General features: G+C 48.5%; 1 protein-coding gene across 3 annotated transcripts in view; it reads right to left on the reverse strand.

The window, feature by feature from the left end:
* The window catches only part of ATP2C2 (ATPase secretory pathway Ca2+ transporting 2), an 88,240-nt gene that overhangs the window by 31,759 nt on the left and 38,239 nt on the right, over nt 1-18,242 (reverse strand). For 2 of the 3 annotated variants that reach the window (XM_032156305.3, XM_032156304.2), the window contains exons 4-11: nt 17,340-17,429; nt 15,260-15,295; nt 15,098-15,159; nt 10,467-10,575; nt 6,557-6,706; nt 6,365-6,433; nt 5,797-5,872; nt 3,024-3,090 (exon numbers count right to left, since the gene is read on the reverse strand). In XM_032156305.3, the coding sequence (XP_032012196.1) occupies nt 3,024-3,090; nt 5,797-5,872; nt 6,365-6,433; nt 6,557-6,706; nt 10,467-10,575; nt 15,098-15,159; nt 15,260-15,295; nt 17,340-17,429 (659 nt within the window). Of the gene's footprint in view, nt 1-3,023; nt 3,091-5,796; nt 5,873-6,364; nt 6,434-6,556; nt 6,707-10,466; nt 10,576-15,097; nt 15,160-15,259; nt 15,296-17,339; nt 17,430-18,242 lie in introns of those variants that run through there. The other variant, XM_032156306.2, reaches the window with a different exon arrangement.

Genomic DNA, 18,242 nt, shown 5'->3' on the forward strand with positions numbered 1-18,242 from the left:
AAACCTAACAACTATTATCTATTAGTACGGCTTTTTTTCTTGTTCCTCTTTTCCTACTGAAAACTATCATTTATGGGTATTCTGATGTGGTTTGAATGTCTTGTGTGTCTCATTACAGGATTTTTTTTTTTTAACGGAAGAGAGGAACTTATTATGGCTTAGAATTTATCTGGGATGGGGTTTTCCAAGTGTCTGTCATTTGTATTTTGCTTTTATGATTTTTATCACATCTGTGTGCCCACATCATCACATAATATTCAAACTCCTCTTTTCTATGTTTTCTCTCAGCATTTGCTCTCAGCATTTGGTGTTATTAAGATTTTGTTTGTTAAATACACTGAGTGACAAAGTATCCAAAGCCAGACACAGTATTTCCAATTCCCATTCACTCAAAAAAACAATTATTGAATGCTTTTGTCATAGGACACACACCTGCCCACACGTTGATTTTACCGCCTGCCCCTCAATTAATGCTACCATGCACTGTCGTTGAAAAAATAAGGCATTTGGAATCTCTTCTACTACTAACTACCAGATAATCGTGTACATTCATGTATACACAGGAAAGCCTGACTATGCACCACAGCCATGTACACCTGATACTACATACCTGATACCATGTACCAGACCCAGTACACTCAACCCTTAAAGCAAGATTCTCTTGCCCACACTGGCCAGCAGGACAAACCTCTGTGTCCCAGCACACATTGGGATGCCTCAATCCACCAGGAGTTTGTCCACTGTAATTCACTGTAATGATCATTACGGCACACGTTTGCAGTAATGGTTTACTCTTCACATATAAATTAGAAAGGCTCCAAGGACCCTTTCAATAACAGCATTCTTAGCTGCCTGTTCTATACCTTTCTGGTTTCTTTATTGATATATAATTTGTATATAATAAAATTCACTCCTTTAACGTATATAACTGAATGGTGGTTAGTGTATGCTGAGGTGTGCACCTATCCCCACAATCAATTTTAGAACATTTTCTTCACCCTCAAAGGAAATCCCATAACTGTTAGTAGTCACTACTCACTCCCCAACCCCAGGTCCTGGCAAACACTAACTTACTTTCTCTTTCTATGAAGTGACCTATGTTTTGGTCTGTTTCTTTTTTCAGACAGTGTCTTGCTCTGTCACCCAGGCTGGAGTGCAGTGGCGCAATCTCGGCTCACTGCAAACTCTGCCTCCCGGGCTCAGCGATTCTTCTGCCTCAGCCTCCCGAGTAGCTGGGATTATAGGCGCCTGCCACCACACCTTTAATTTTTGTATTTTTAGTAGAGACAGGGTTTCACCATGTTGGCCAGACTGGTCTAGAACTCCTGACCTCAGGTGATCGTCTGCCTGGACCTCCCAAAGTGCTGGGATTACAGGTATGAGCCACCGCGCCTGACCGAGTGACCTATTTTTGAATATTTTATATAAATAAAATCATATAACATGTGCAACTTGCTTCCTTCACCTAGGAAAATGGGTTCAACATTAATCCATGTTGCAGCGTGCATCAGTACTTCATCCCTTTCTGTGGCTGAAAAATATTCCGCTGTACCTAAGTTGTTTATCCTTTCGTGAGCTGACGGACATCTAAGTTCGTTTACATCATGGGTTCGATGTATTAATTACATATATATACATGTGAACAGGCACTACAGTAATTTTCCACACATCACCTAAAAGCATCTTGCAGACAGCAGCTGCATGTGCGTTACCGTCTGGGAACCAATGGGCCTGATGTGAGCCTAGACATGGGTTGGTTCCTCTGTGCCCTGGAACAGCCCCTAGCCTCCCTTCCGATGGGACATACCCAATTAGAGACAATCCCCAGCCCTCTGCTTCCCTTGCCCTTGGCAAATAGCCACGGAAGAACTACCGACAACGTCACACCGCTGCACGATGCTGGGCTGCCTATGCCTCTCCCTGTCTCGGCCACCAGGATGCAGGGGCTTAGGATGACTTATGAATCACTATGTAGAAGAAGGGCGGGCCCCTCAGCTTAGCACCATCAAGTGATGATGACTCCCAGCCCTGCTGTCCCCATATGGCCTTGGGCTCCAAGTCCATTGCCTCTCTGATGGCGTCCTCTGTAAAATAAGGGCTTGGATCGAGTTCTAAACTAGTAATAAGAGCCAACGCTCACTATACACTGTGTATCGTGTGGGCACTTGCACAGACTAACCCCTTTAATCCAGACACTTGCCCTAGGAGAGGCTATATGAGCATTCCCATTTTTCAGAGGAGGAAACGGGGGCACAGAGAGCTAAGAAACTTGCTGGAGGTCACAAAACCAGCAAGTGGCAAGCTTAGAATTTAAACAGAGGCAGGCTGGCTCTGGGGTCCTTGCTCTTAGGCAGAAAGACCCAAACCCACAGGCAAAGAGTGGCAAGAAACCTGATTCAGTTTGAATGTGTGTCCCCACCCAAACCTCATGTTGAAACATAAGCCCTAATGTTGGAGGTGGGAGGAGACTAGACGATGAGTGGATGCCTCATGAACGGTTTAGTGCCATCTCCTTCAAGCCGTTCTTGCTGGAGTGAGTTCCTGAGAGATCCGATTGTTTCATAGCATGTGGCACCTCCCCTTTCTCCCTCTCCTGCCCCTGCTCTTGCCATGTGACATGCCTGCTCCCCGTTCCCCTTCCGCCTTGATTGCAAATTTCCTGGAGCCTCCCCAGAAGCTGAGCAGACACCATGCTTCCTGTACAGCCTGTAGAACCGTGGACCAATTAAACCTGTTTTCTGAATAAATTACCAACCCTCAGGTATTTTTTAGTAATGCAATAATAGCCTAATACAAAAGGGACCCCCCCCCCATCATATGCTGTCATTCATTTTGCAAGCATTCACTGCGCACTCTGTACCTGTCGGAGAATGTGCTATTGGGAGGCTGGAGTTGGGGTGACGGGGCTGCACCTTCCCCAACCCTTCCTGTTCTGCAGCCTCCCCACCTTCTCTTGCTGCAGGGAAGGGCTCAGAGCCCACTGACCACCTTGGCAAGGCAAGGGGCGGCCACAGCACTCCTACCTGACCCCGATCGTGAACATACTGAGGAGCCGTTTCCCTTGCAACCAGCCAATGAGCATGATGAGACCTGGGGAAGAGACAAAAACAGCCTTATCTCCACGTGCACTACACACGCTGATGCCTGGATGGATTCAAATCCACTTCCTTCAAGAGTTTACAGGAACGCATGCACAGAGGAACGACTGATCACCTCAACCACCTTCAACCCCTCTCTTCCTTTTTCTAAGGGAGATATGTTTATACCTACAAAAACCTGGTTTTACTTTCTCGGGAAAGGTCCAAGCCAAATTTAAGTTAAAGGCTCAATCAGTTTATTTCGGACTGTTTGCAAGCATTTACATCTTATTCCCCAAGTTTCCCATCTGCTCTGTGCATCCAGAACATCCCCCCATGTGGTGTTTTGTGTGGAAAATGCAGCCGCTCCTGTGATGGGCAGATGGGTCACTATTTTTTTTTTTTTAATAATTTTATTCTGTGGTACTCATGATTAAATATACTCCACTTCCATTTTCCTTCATTAATAATTTACCAAATATTTGCTGCACACCAGTTACTGCACTAGGTGTACAAGACACGGAGGTGGTTACAGATAGACCCTCAAGGCACAAATGGCAAGAGCTGCCCTGGGGCCTGTGGAAGTTCATGAGATGCTCTGGCAACAGGGAAAGGTGCTCGGGTTGCCTGGTGCAGCCTGCGTCTCCTCGTCTGTAAAATGGGGCTCATGGCCGTGCAACCCTCAAAGAGTAGTTCCCTGGTTTAAGGTGTGACAGTCTGTGCTCAGCACAGCTCCTGGGCCACAGCAAACACAAGCCTAATCTTTAACTCTTGTTGCCATCATTATCGGAAGGAGTGAGTAGGTACTGGGAACGTGGGTAGGGTTGCCAGGTGACACCCTTGGAGAGCTTGCTAAAGAAGGTTAGCTTTGCTTTGCAGAGGCCAGGGATGTTTTCTGATGGGTGGTAGTGGGGTGTGTGTGTATATGTGTTGAGGGGGGCGGCTGCCACAGTATCTGTTAGTTTTGTTTTGGGCATTCCTACTATTGGCTACTAAACTCAGTCATCAACTGAAATCTTAGCTAGAACCCAAATGAACTTGAATGAAATAGATTAGCAAGGGGAGCTCTATAGGGGTGAGGCAGTGAGCCTGGAGACACCCCCACTAGGAACTTACTCCACCTTTGTGGCATTCCCATAGTAGAAGGCTGGAGATCCCTCACAGGAGCTCACAAGAATCAACTAGGCACATGTCTTCCGAAATCCATGTTCAGTGTCTATACATTAGTAGCTTGAAAATGGCCACACTGAGAGTATTTACACCATGGGAACTGGCAAATGCTACTTTGCTCTAGAAGCACTGACCAGCATGGTGTTGCTTCCCTGCACCTGCCCCTTGGGCCTTCTAGGAGGTCCGTGGGACTGAGTGTCAAAACTCTCCATCTGCTAGAGGAGTTCTCAAAATGTTTAAAAAAAAAAAAAAAAAAAAAAAAAGAGCCCAGTGCAGTGGCTCATGTCTGTAATCTTACCACTTTGGGAGGCCAAGGCAGGCAGATTACTTGAGTCCAGGCATTTGAGACCAGCCTGGCCAACATGACAAAACCCTCTCTCTACCAAAAATACAAAAATTAGCTGGGCGTGATGGTGCATGCCTGTAATCCCAGCGACTCAGGAGGCAGAGTTGGCAGTGAGCTGAGATCATGCCACTGCACTCCAGCCTGGGCAACAGAGTGAGACTCCATCTCAAAACAAACAAACAAAAAAAGTCTGAATGATATCATGGGTCTTGCTGTGGACATGTCAATTTCAGTTCTAATTTAACTTAAGAAACATGGGCTTACATAAGCTGTTTCTCTCAAGGCTGTTCTCTGGCTCCGCAGTTTCGGCCACACTCACCAGCACCTCCCTCATCACTGGATGTGCTATAGGCAGTGGTGTGTTGGTTTATTCCTTCATTAAATTTTTCACTCAACAAATATTTACTGAGAATCTATTAGGGACCAGGCACGGGTTGATCCTAAAGGCTGGAATAAAGGACACAGAAGTAAGGCCAGAACTGGAAAGAGCAGGAAGAAGCCAGTGAAGGGACCGGGGCAGCACTACGGGGATGTTAAGTCTTAAGATCTAGATTCAGGACCGCAGCATCATGTCAATGCTATTTGTCGTGTTACCAAAGGTCAGGAAGTCCCAGTCCAGGCACAGGCTGCTTAGAAGCATAGAAATATGGTGGGGTGCACAGTTAAACTACATTTCCCAGTCTCCTTTCCAGTTATGTAGGCCATGTGACTCCATTCTGGCCAATAAAAGATGGTCAAATTGATGATTCCACTTCCTGGTCTATGCCTTAAAAATGTCCTCCACAAGCCTCCATGTTTCCTCTTTTACCATCTGCTGGCTGAACAGCAATATGGCCTCCAAGGACCCAGAGGAAGATAGAGCAGCAATATAACAGGTGCCTGGGCCCAAGTCACTGTTTGTAGGCAAGCTATCCAGGAGAGCCACTGGACCAGGAGTACACCCACGGACTTTGGACTGCCATGTGAGCAAGGAACAAGCGTTTACTATGTCAAGCCAAGAAAATGTAGTGGCTGCTTGTTACAGCAGCCAGCCTGGTCCAACTACACAGAAAGCTCTTGTTGCTTTTGGAGAGCCTCTGACCCCAATCCCCAAGCCTTATGCAGCTGAGTAGCAAGACATTTGAGAAACGGCCATGGTGGCCCCCCTATGATGGCTCCCCTCCACCTGCAGAACGAACCCAGTATGGAAACTGCTTCACTCACCGATTATGCCAAAGGAGAAGAGTGTCAGTTGCTTTCCTAGCCTGTCCATGCTTTTCTGCAAAGGAGTTTTAGGTGTCTGAAAGGGTGAGCACAATGGGTTAGTTGGACAAGATCCCAGCTTCTGGCTGCCTTTGTTCAAAATGTCTTCACCTTGCCATCCTACAGCTTCAGTGATGATTACACAGGGGTACACATATGTCAACATTCATTGACTTTTGCACTAAAGATCTGTGCGTGTTACTGTCTGAAAGCTGTATCTTTATGAAAATGCTAACAAATGTCTTACATGTTTAAAAAGAGGCCAGGTGTGGTGGCTTATGCCTGTAATCCTGGCACTTTGGGAGGCTGAGGCAGACAGATTGCTTGAGCTCAGGAGTTTGAGACCAGCCTGAGCAACATGGTGAAACCCTGTCTCCAATAAAAAAAAAAAAATTAAATGTTTAAGAAGTATACTTATATTAACCACATGCCACTCATTCCTAAGGAGTAGGCAGGGCTGGTATTATTTGCCTATAATAATCTCAAACTCCAGCTTACAAAAATCCCGAAGCTCCCTCCTGCCCCTTACCTCCTCAGCCTGCATCATCTTAAACACTTCTCCGAACTGAGAGCTCTCCCCTGTTCCAATCACGACCCCCTGTGTCCAGGAGAGAGAGAAGTATGAAATCTAAGGTATGGGAGCCTGTGGGTTATGGGAGCCTGTGGGTTATGGGAGCCTGTGGGTTATGGGAGCCCAAGGCCTCGGTGCCCCAGGCCTTACCTGGCCCCTCCCATACTGCACCAGGGTCCCCATGAAGACAATGTTGCTGAGGGTGGTGAGGTCCCCACCGCCTGTCAAGGGACTGTCTGTTTTACTACATGGCTCGGCTTCCCCGGTGAAACTGGATTCATCCACCAAGAGGTCCGTGACCTAGGATAGCAAGGGGAAAAGGCTGTGGAATCTCCCTGTCACCCCGAGAACTGGTGTTAAAAGCACAAAATGGTACCAGCACCTTCATGCACACGAACTAAAGGGCACAGTGAACCTACAGAATGAGCGTCACTATGATGGCCTCTGAGGCCTCCACGATCAGAAAAGCTGTGAATGAGCGGCCTCCCTTAAAAACATAAAAGTCTCATATCTTTGCTTAATATTGCTCGAAATTTTGATACAATCTAAACAGAGAAATGAAAGTGATGGCTATTTTAGGATATACCTTTTAAAACACCTGTGTGAGTCTCGACATACGCAGTCCACTCTTCACCTTGGAGACGCCCGTACAATCTGTATGGTTCCCACACAATCCCACACAGTAACCAACCCAGGTTATTCAGTGACAATCTAGGGCAATAGTAACACCAGAAACACAGACAGGGACGCAGAGACACTCACACACCCTGGCAGGGGGAAGGGAGGTACTGACATTTGTAGAACACTGACTACGCACCAGGCCCTGTGTGCAGCTCCCCACAAGGCTTAGCCCGCAGACCTCACCACCCCCAATGAAAGACTCTATTATCTTCCCCATTTTGCATATGGGGAAACTGAAGCATGGAAGAATTAAGTAATTTGCTCAAGTTTCCATAGCTAGTTAGTGGCAAAACAGAGATTTGAACCAAAGCTCTGGTTCTAGAAACTATACACTTAACCATCTTGCAAAACCACAACTTGACCTCGGACTTAACACATCTCACTCCCGAGGTGAGGCTCCCAGGGCCAGAACCGTGCCAGACACCTCTGAGTTCATAGAGCGGGGCTGGGTGGGCCTATCCCTCGGGACCTGGTCACGTAAGCATGTAAAACCAAGCTAGAGAGAAGCCTTCTTCCACAAACCAGAGAAGCACAGCTAGATCAGTGATTCTCAAACAGGGACCTGAGACGTCTCTATAATTTACAACTGTTTAAATTTAGCAATCATTTAAAAATATGTACACTGCCATAGGATCTCAGTCCCCAAGAACGACAGCGGCCGCCACTCACTGAGGTAATACCTGTCTCCCCACTTCCTTCCCAGTGGATCCCACAGTGTCAGGGAGGCGAGGCCTCCTGCTGCACAGCCACATTCCCGCCTCCCTGTGGCTCCCGTGGCTCCAGCTCCGGACAATGAAGCATAAGAAGTCACTGAGTGATGTTGGGGAAAATCTTTGAAGGAGGCTCGAAGAACATTCTGGAAAATACCTGGGTGGGGCTCCTCAAAACCGTCAAGGACAGCCGGGCATAGTTGCTCACATCTGTAATCCCAGCACTTTGGGAGGCCAAGGCAGGCAGATCACTTGAACTCAGGAGTTCAAGATCAGTTTGGCCAACACAGTGAAACCCCGTCTCTACTAAAAATACAAAAATTAGCCGGGCATGGGGGCAGGCGCCTGTAACCCCAGCTACTCAGGAGGCTGAGGCAGGAGAATCTCTTGAACCCAGGAGGCGGAGGTTGCAGTGAGCCGACACTGCCCCACTGCACTCCAGCCTGGGTGACAGAGAGAGACTCTGCTCAAAACAAAAACAAAACCGAAACTGTCAAGGTAAAGGTCAAAAACAAGGACCATCAGAAACTGTCAGAGCCAGCAAGAACCGCAGGAGACATGACCATTAAATGTCACGTGGGATCCTGGAGCAGAAAAAGGACACTAGGGAAATCAATGGGGATCTGAAAGTGGCGCGGACTCAAGGTAACAAGAAGGCATCAGTATGGGTTCCTTAGTTGTGACCGATGCACCCAAGTAAGCTAAGGCATTAAAAACAGGAAGGGATCCCAGGTGAGGGGTAGATGGAAACCCTGAGCTGAATTTTTCTGCAAATCTAAAACATTTTTAAACAATGAAGTCCTTTTAAAACAACAACAACAACAAAAAACGAAAGGGAGAGATCAAAGGTGACCCCCACCCGGGAAGGCAGCTTGGAAGAGAAGGACGAAGAAGGAGGAGGTGTTTGGAAGAGAGGAGGCACGTGGGGTGGGGAGTGAGTGTGGGTGTGGACTGATTGGAAATCTGCCCATCCATACCCTCGACGGGCCAGGGACTCCTCTGGACACTGGGAATACCACAGTGAATAGGATACAATCTCTGCCTCAGGAAGATGATACTCCATGGAGGAGGCGGGGGGACTGACCATAAACAAGCACTGGATCCAACACCAAGGTGTACAGAGCAGGGAGGGAGGACTCTGAGAAGGAGGACCCTGGGGGAAGGCCTGGGAGGAGGGACAGGGAGCAGAGACCTCTGGGATGAGATAGGCTAAGTCGCATGTGGTGGGGGAGGGTTTTAGGTGCCCCCATGGCGGTTTAAAGCAAAAACTTATCTGGCTTCTTGGTCAGCGTGAGACAAGTAGCTTGGGCCTCCTTTGCCTAAAATGGCTGTTTTATGCCAAAAGCTGCTATCTCCAGGAAGCCCTCCCTGACTGCACCAGGCCAGGCAAGTCTCTCCCATTTGGGAAATCCAGGATTCCCAGTACTCCCACTCGTGGGTCCCTTAGCAGTCCTGGAACAGTACTTGTCACGAGTAGATTTAGGTTAGTCTGTCACTCTGGGCTATAAACTCATGAACACGGAGACCAGCTCTGCTTCCTGCATGGTGTCCTCGGCACCCAGCCCAGGGCCTGGTATGTAGTAGGTGCTCAGGAAACACTTGTCGAATGAATGAGCAATGTGGATGGGGAGTGGGGTGGGGGGCCCCAAGGCAGGAAGGGAGGAGGGAGGGGACCTGGAAAAGGGCTCGAGTGTGGCCTGCTGAATAACAGCCCCCTGCCCCCAGCTTTCCCATGATGTCCGCACCCTAATCCTCAACTTGGGAATGTGTTCTCTGTCGTGGTGACAGAGACTTTGCAGAGATGACTAACTGAAGGACCTTGATATGGGGAGAATATGGTCTGGGTGACCAGGGTGGGCCCAGGGAGATCACAAGGGTTCTTATAAAGGAGGGGGAGGAAGGATGATTGGAGATGTGCCTGACATCAGGGAACTATAACAAAAGCAGTGGTGCGGGAACACGGAGCCATGAGCCAAGGAATGCAGGCGGCTTCTAGAAGCTGGGAAAGGCCAGGAAACGGCTTCTCCCCTGGAGCCCCTGGAGGAGCATGGCCCCGATAGCACTTTTTTTTTTTTTTTTTTAAGATGGAGTCTCACTCTGTCACCCAGGCTACAGTGCACTGGTGCAATCTGGGCTCAATACAACCCCCACCTCCCAGGTTCAAGCGATTCTCCTGCCTCAGTCTCCTGAGTAGCTGGGACTACAGGTGCACGCCACCACGCCTGGCTAATTATTGTATTTTTAGTAGAGGTGGGGTTTCACCATGTTGGCCAGGCTGGTCTTGAACTCCTGACCTTAGGTGAATCACCCACCTCTAATATCACTTCTTTCTAACACTTGTGTGTCTGTTTTGAGAGGCAAGTCTCCCATCATTCTCCAAGCCCACCTTGGTTTAATTTGTTATTGCAGCCTGCTTTAAACTGGAAAATCATAGCCAAAAGTTGTTAGGCTTAAAGTGAGAATGACAATTTATGAAATATGGTTTGAGGGGCTCTATGCGTAGAATACGCTTGTCTGCTAACTTCCTTCCTGTCTTGTGTGCATGCACGTGCATGTATGTTTCAGCATGTGTGTATGAGAGAGACTATACATGCCTACAGTCAGCTAAGTGTCTGCTCCTTGACCAGCTCCATCAAATACCCCATTGACAAGGGTTTGGAATCACTCACCTCAGTGAGTCGGATGTCTGCAGGGATCCGGTCTCCGATGGAGAGAGATACGACGTCACCAGGAACCAGTTCTCGAGCAAGCAGATGCTGGAGTTTTCCTTCTCTTAGGCTGCATTTGACATGGTAAAAAGCAAAAGCATCCATGCTGACATTTGTTTTTATGCACTTTGATACATTTGAACAAGGAGAATAGAAACACACTTTTCTCTTTTAATACACACCAACCCTGTGCCTTTAGGGTGTTATTATTTTGAAATTAACATATCCTTTAAGACTTTAGGGAAAGTATGTGGTTTCTGGGCATCCCTGGGCCACATCTGAAAGATGAGGCCATTGCTGTTTACCCCGCCTGGAAACCACGTGGGCCACATGCCCCAGGGAGGCTCCTGGGGTCAAGGTCAGCGGTTCTAAAGCCTCCGAATGCAGCTGGCGGAATTTTGTCCTCAGAGCACACAACACTCAGGGTGCAGGGTCTATCTCAGGAAGTCAGGGACGGCAGAGCCTTTTCACAGCTGGGAGGAAGCCCAGGACCTCCATTCCCACAGGGCCATGACCAGTTGCCCTCAGACTACGGATGTGCTTCCGTGCAGGCTCCAGCTGGAATCCTGCACACCACCGCCCCTTGCCCGTCCCAGCTGACTCCGACCTCCGACCTGGCCCCTTCAACCCATCCTGCATATGGCAGCTGGAGCACTCTTAGAACCCCAGACCAGATCCCACCTCCCTCCTGCTCCAATGGCCTGCTCCTATGGCTTTCCCACGACCTCGGTACCAAACTCAAAGATCTCCTCTGTGGCAGGCCAGCCTCCTGCAGCTCCCATCTCTTTCCATCCAGCCCTCTTAAACACACAGGCTCCTTCTGGTCTCAGGGGCTTTGCAGACCTCAAATGCAGGAGCAGAAATTCCCCTCTTCCCTGTTAATGCAATTTTATCATGTTCAGGTATCCACCCTCTCCCCACAGCCACGTGCTCTGGGGAGTGGGTCGTGCCTGGCTAAGACTCCTGCCCTTGATTGGCTTAGGTATCAGCACATCATGCAACAGTGGCATGAGAGATGAGTGGATGTTTGCTGGGGGCTTGTGGGAAAAGATTTCCTTACTGTATGTGCGTGTGCACGCACACACCCCCCTTCTTCTATAGGGCCTTTGTGTGTTTGGCTGTGATGCCTGGAGCTCTGGCAGCCATCTGGGACCATGAGGACAGCCAGCCAAGAACCAATGCAACCCCAATGAGCTCAAGGTGGCAGGGTAAGGAGGTGAAAGGGGAAGGTCCCGGGTGCTCTCCTGAATTAACTAACCCCACGGCTCCCACCTCAGATCCCTGGCTATGAGACAATATACTTTTCTTGGGGTTTGTGCAATTGAACTTTCTGTTCCTTGTAGCCAAGAGCACCTGCCAGAGATATACCTGTTGCTCCCTCAGCTCCTCCCAAGGTAGGCTCCTCTTCCTCAGGCCTCAACTTAAATGTCACCTCCTCTCTAAATGTCAGTCTGATCGACAGCTATTTAGGGTTGTCCTCACCCTTCCACCAGTCACTATTACATCTCGGTGGGATTTTTTTATTTGTTTTGGTGGCCTTGGGTATTTTTTGGCTTTAGTGTACCTGGACAATTCCAAAGTCATCTTGTTTCTTTACTGGCTTATTATGTCCTCCTTTGGTAGGAATGTGAGGTCCCCAAAGGCCGCGGCCTCCCCATTTCTTCCACTTGTATAACCTCAATGCCCTTTCTCCAGGCATACAGTAGGTGCTTAATAAATATTTGATGCCTGCACCAGGGATGGAGTAACACAGGGAGGGGGTCCCCCACAGCAGGGTTTCCCCTGACTTGGAAATAGGTCTCGGAGACTCAGAGGGTGGGCTTCACCTCTTCAGTGCTCTTTCAACTCTACTGGGCTGCCTGACGCTGCTGTTTTGGTAAATAAAACTGTCTTTTAGAAGTGACCTCCCGGGAGACATCAATAATGCACGCTATTCACCTGAAAGGCCAACACTTGATATTGAAGCTTAAGACTGGATCATCACATCACATAAATCATTTATGCTTCTGTTTCCTCAGGTAATGATGTCACATGTCTGGATTTCTGACAGCATTGTTCATCCGACCAGCGAGCCCAGACATTTCTACTGCTCCTGTGGCCCTTCTACAACCGACCCACCCTCTCTGATGTAAGTCAATTCTGTATCATCCTCTTCTTGTCCCTATTTGGTCCTTCGTCGTTCTCCGCCTTGTATTATACACACGTACCCCTTGAATGCTGACTCTTTAAGATGCGGGACCATATCTCACTAGGGCTTTCCACCCCAGCCCCATGGCTCACTTGCACAACATGTGCCTGGGACATATACTAAAGCTCTCCCTGAAAATTATCCTTCAGAAAATACGGAGTTGCCATGTGTTTGCCAAATGCTGGAAATGGTTCTTGGAGACTCAGAGGGTGGTCTGAGTTGTTCCCAGGCACCTCAGATCATGAGATACTTTTTTTTTTTTTTGAGACAGAGTTTCGCTCTTATCTCACAGGCTGGAGTACAATGGAGCGATCTTGGCTCACTGCAACCTCCAACTCCACGTTCAGGCAATTCTCCTGCCTCAGCTTCCCAAGTAGCTGGGATTACAGGCACCCACCACCATGCCCAGCTATTTTTAAAAAAATTTTTAGTAGAGACAGTTTCACCATGTTGGGCAGGCTGGTCTTGAACTCCTGACCTCAGGTGAGCTGCCTACCTCAGCCTCCCAAACTGCTGCGATTACAGGCGTGAGCCACCATGCCCGGCTGATCACAGGATACTTTGTATCACTTTGAGCAGCCAGGTATGTTTGGGAAAGACAGATCAGCCTGAAACGACTTCAACCAAAGTTAGCAGGGGTGGGGAGGAGACTTTGACCTTTTTCGAAATAATTTCTTTTTCTACAAGGAGAATGAGCTTATGGACCGCTGCTATGCTAAAAGTTAAGCTTAGAATGAGCTGTTTTCCCATCCTGAGCAACACAGTGAAACCCCATCTACACACACACACACACACACACACGCAAACACACACACATGCACACACAGACACACACATACACACACACACATGCACACAGACACACACGCACACAGACACGCATATACACACACGCACGCATACACACGCTCGCACACACACGCTCGCACACACATACACACATACACACACAATCAGGTTTAAAAAATAAAAATGCAAAAAATGCAATAACTTTTGTAGCAGTTGACACAAAAAAGTAGTCAGGTGTGGTGGCATGGCATGCACCTGTATTCCCAGCTACTTGGGAAACTAAGGCAGGAGGATCACTTGAGCCCTGGAGGCAGGCACAGGTTGCAGTGAGCAGAGATCCTGCCACCGCACTCTAGCCTAGGCAACAGAGCCAGACCCTGTCTCAACAACAACAAGAAAGAAGAAAGAAAGAAAGAAAGAAAAGAGAGAAACAGAGAAAGAGAGAAAGGTAAGAAAGGAAAGAAAGGAAAGAAAAAGGAAAAAGCCGTTTTCCCTCTTGGGCCTGTCAGCTTCCTCCACCAATGGCAGCTGTTCCTAGAAGGACCCCCGCAGATGTTCTAAGCTGAGCTGCCCAATATGGTAGCCACTAGGTCCATGTGCATATTTAAATAAAAATTAAAATTAAATAACATTAGGAATTTAGTTTGTCGGCCGGGCACAGTGGCTCACACCTGTAATCCCAGCACTTTAGGAGGCTGAGGCAGGCAGATCATCTGTGGTCGGGAGGTCGAGACCAGCCTAGCCAACATAGCGAAACCCCATCTCTACTAAAAATATAAAAATTAGCCAGGTGTAGTGGTGCATGCCTGTAATCCCAGCTATTTGGGAGGCTGAGGCAGGAGAATTGCTTGAACCCGGGAGGGGGAGGTTGCAGTGAACTGAGATCGTGCCACTGCACTCCAGCCTGGGCGACAGAGCAAGGCTCCATCTTAAAAAAAAAACAGAATTGTCAGATGCCATATTGGACAGGGCAGATGATATTAACAGAACATCTGCAAGTTCTATCACACGGGGCTATGCTAAGCAGAAATGGCCATGCAGTACTGGCAGAGGTTTTAATCTTTTCTCTTTCCTTGTTAAACATCTTTGGTAAGAGCCGTGCAATAACCAGTGGAAAGCTCTGGGCAGGGAGAGGCTGTTGCAGCTGCTCAGTAGTTACTCAAGTTCACTCTCTCTATACCCTATGCTGCAGCCAACGTTCTGATGGCTCCGCTTGTTAAAACCTGGATCTTACTCTCTTGAGTTCATTCATTGAGAATTCAAATAAACCTCCAAACCCTCTTCCTAGAAAAGATGCACACAGTTCTGCACACTATTTCACAGGCTTTGTGGCCTACCCTCTTCCCAGAGTCACTGCTGCTACCTGTGGCCCTCAGGCTAGGCACCCTGATTTAGACATCGATGATGGAGCTGAGGCCCAGAGAGGTTGAGTGACACGCCCAAGGACACACAGCAGCCTGTTGGCAGGCGGAGACCAGGCCTTAGAACTCCCAGTGAGATGTGGTTCTCTTGTCCAACACTACCAAGGATACAACTTTCACCAAACATTTGCCAAACTCTCCAGCTCACTGGCTCCTCCAGTGAACCAAAAAGTCCCAGGGAGGCCCTGACTTACCAGTTACATTCTGGAGGAACCAGCTTGGTCAGCTCTTCCAGAGACTTCTCCGACCTGTACTCCTGGCAGGAAGCACATGAGATGTGTTGTTCAAAGGTGGGGACTCCATGAAGCCCCTGTCCCGCCCAGGTTACCGTGACTGGGACCTCAGGAAATACTCACCTGGATGAAGGCCACAGTGACCACGATGAGCACTGCCTAGACGGCAAACGGAGGAGGGTGTCAGTGCCAGAGGCTCAGTGGGAGGGGGGACAGGGCGTGGCAGGCTAGGGGCTTGTCTTTAACGATTGATTTCATTTCTTCTTACAAAATAAGTGCACAATACAGAAATTTAGAAAATATACTAGCCAAAAGAGCAGGAAAAAATTGACAATATCTTCTACTACCCAGAGGTGCACATTTTGGAGTACCCATCTAGATTTTTCTACGTAGACACACTTAAGGCACCGCATCTTATAATATGGACACATACTTTTATAAACTGCCATTTTCACTGAACATGCTGCAAACACCCTTTTCCACAGCAGATGTGGATCTTACCCCAGCCTTTTTTTTTTTTGAAACGGAATCTTGCTCTGTCACCAGGCTGGAGCGCAGTGGTGCGATCTTGGCTCACTGCAACCTCCACCTCCCAGTTTCAAGCGATTCTCCTGCCTCCGCATCCTAAGTAGCTGGGACCACAGGCACATGCCACCACGTCCTGCTAATTTTTTTGCATTTCTTGTAGAGACAGGGTTTCACCATGTTGGCCAGGATGGTCTCAATCTTCTGACCTTGTGATCCGCCCCCCCCAGGCCTCCCAAAGTGCTGGGATTACAGGCATGAGCCACCACACCCGGCCTACCCCAGCCTTTCAATTGGAAGTAGCAAATTCCATCCTGTGGAATAAGTCTGTGTTTGAATTTTAAAAGACCAGCTGGAACAAACGGAAAGAAGTGGGGAATGACAGCCATCAAAAGGTGCCCAGGTCAGGCACGGTGGCTCATGCCTATAATCCCAGTTATTTGGGAGGCCAAGGCAGGCGGATCACCTGAAGTCAAGAGGTCGAGATCAGCCTGGCCAACACAGGGAAACCCCATCTCTACTAAAAATATAAAAATTAGCAAAAATTAACCAGGACTGGCGGCGGGCACCTTTAATCCCAGCTGCTCAGGAGGCTGAGGCAGGAGAAGCAGAGGTTGTAGTGAGCTGAGATCGTGCCACTGCTGTCCAGCCTGGGCGACACAGCAAGACTCTGGTCTCAAAAAAAAGAAAAAAAAATGTGCTCAGGAGAAGCCAGATACGAAAGGTCATGTACTGTCTGAATCCATTTTTTTTCTTGTTATACTTTAAGTTCTAGGGTGCGTTATGCACAACGTGCAGGTTTGTTACATATGCATACATGTGCCATGTTGGTTTGCTGCACCCATCAACTCGTCATTTTCATTAGGTATTTCTCCTAATGCTATCCCTCCCCCAGCCCCCTGACCCTATGAAAGGCCCCGGTGTGTGATGTTCCCCGCCCTGTGTCCATGAGTGAGATCATGCGGTGTTTAGTTTTCTCTCCTTGTGATAGTTTGCTTACAATGATGGTTTCCAGCTTCATCCATGTCCCTGCAAAGGACATGAGCTCATCCGTATGAATCCATTTCTGTGACATATCCAGAATAGGTCATTCAACCCACAGAGATAGAAACAGATTGGTGGTTGCCAAGGGCTGGTAGGAGAGGGGACAGGAAGTGACTGGTGAGCACAGGGTTGCCTTCTGGGGTGATGAAAATGTTTTGGAACTAGGCAGAGGTGGTGGTTGCACCACGTCCTGAATGTACTCAATTTCAATGAATTGTTCACTGTGAAATAGTGAATATTTTATTACGCAAATTTCATCTAAATAAAAAAAATTGAGTGCTCAGTGGTTATGTCTGGGTAATGGATCAAAGGTGTTGTTCTTCGGAAGGCGAATGTGCACAGCCCAGGCTCTATTCTCCCATCCCAGGGTCACGGGAAAGGAATTCCCTGCAACACTGCTCCAGCAAAGACTCAGAAGCACCTGTGTGTCCACCAAGCAAGCAGTGGCCGAATAAACCAGGGCACCTTGATATTAGGGTAAAGAAGAACGTAGATTTCCTTTCCTGTCTTTCTTCTTTATGTTCCTTTCCCCCTGCTACAGCTAACTCTTTTTTTCTTTGTATATAATAACAAGCAGAGACTCAGCAGACCTGTGGCTGCGTGCCCGGGAGCCGAGCGCTGTCAGGGAACTCACCGCGGCGATGCTGACGGCGTCCTCATACTCCTTGGTGAGGACACTCACCAGGGCAGAGCCCAGCAGCAGCAGGATCAGGGGATTCTTAAACTGAAGAGGAAGTAACAGGGTGGGGCACATTCTTTAGTTTCAGGGACCAGAATGGGTTTCTTACTGTGCAGAAGCTTGTGTGACAGGGCTCTCAGTGCAGGGCCAGGCCTCCAGGTCAACACCATGGTGACCGAGGGCTGGGGAGAGCACCCCCATGCAGTGGTCCTCCTCTGCCTGGAACTCCACCCCATTGATCCTCCTGGGAGTCGTCCCGACACTGACCCCCTGAAGACACCGGCCTCAGCCCTGCCTTTGAGTTCTTGGTCTCGCCTCTCCACATCTCCATGACGCTCCAGGCCAGGACCTTCAGCAAGATGCCAGTCCTGGCTCAGAACAGCCAAGGATCCTCTCTCACCACACCAGCTTCCCAAATCCTGCACATCCCAGTCACTAAACTCTGTACCAACCTGCTCCTGTAACAGCCTCTAGGCACTCCAGTGATGCCCCTGTCTAAAACAGCTGTTCCCAAAACTTCCTGAGAAGACTTTTACTTTATTTTATATATCTGCCCTTTCATTTCAGAGACATCTCAGGTAGCTCATGTTCCAGAGGATTGAAAAGAAACACAAACACATAAAACCGGATTCAGAAGGCAGACCAAAGATCAATACAAGGAAGAGAGTTAAAATATCAACAAGGCTGGGCGCAGAGGCTCACACTGTAATCCCAGCCCTTTGGGAGGCAGAAATGGGAGGACTGTTTGAGCCCAGGACTTTCAGTCCAGCCTGGGAAACACAGCAAAACCCCATCTTTACAAAAAAATGAAAAAATTAGCTGGGCATAGTCAGGTGCACCTGCGGCCCCAGCTACTCA

The sequence above is a fragment of the Hylobates moloch genome, unplaced genomic scaffold (assembly GCF_009828535.3).
Source record: "Hylobates moloch isolate HMO894 unplaced genomic scaffold, HMol_V3 SCAFFOLD_6, whole genome shotgun sequence".
NCBI lineage: Eukaryota > Metazoa > Chordata > Mammalia > Primates > Hylobatidae > Hylobates > Hylobates moloch.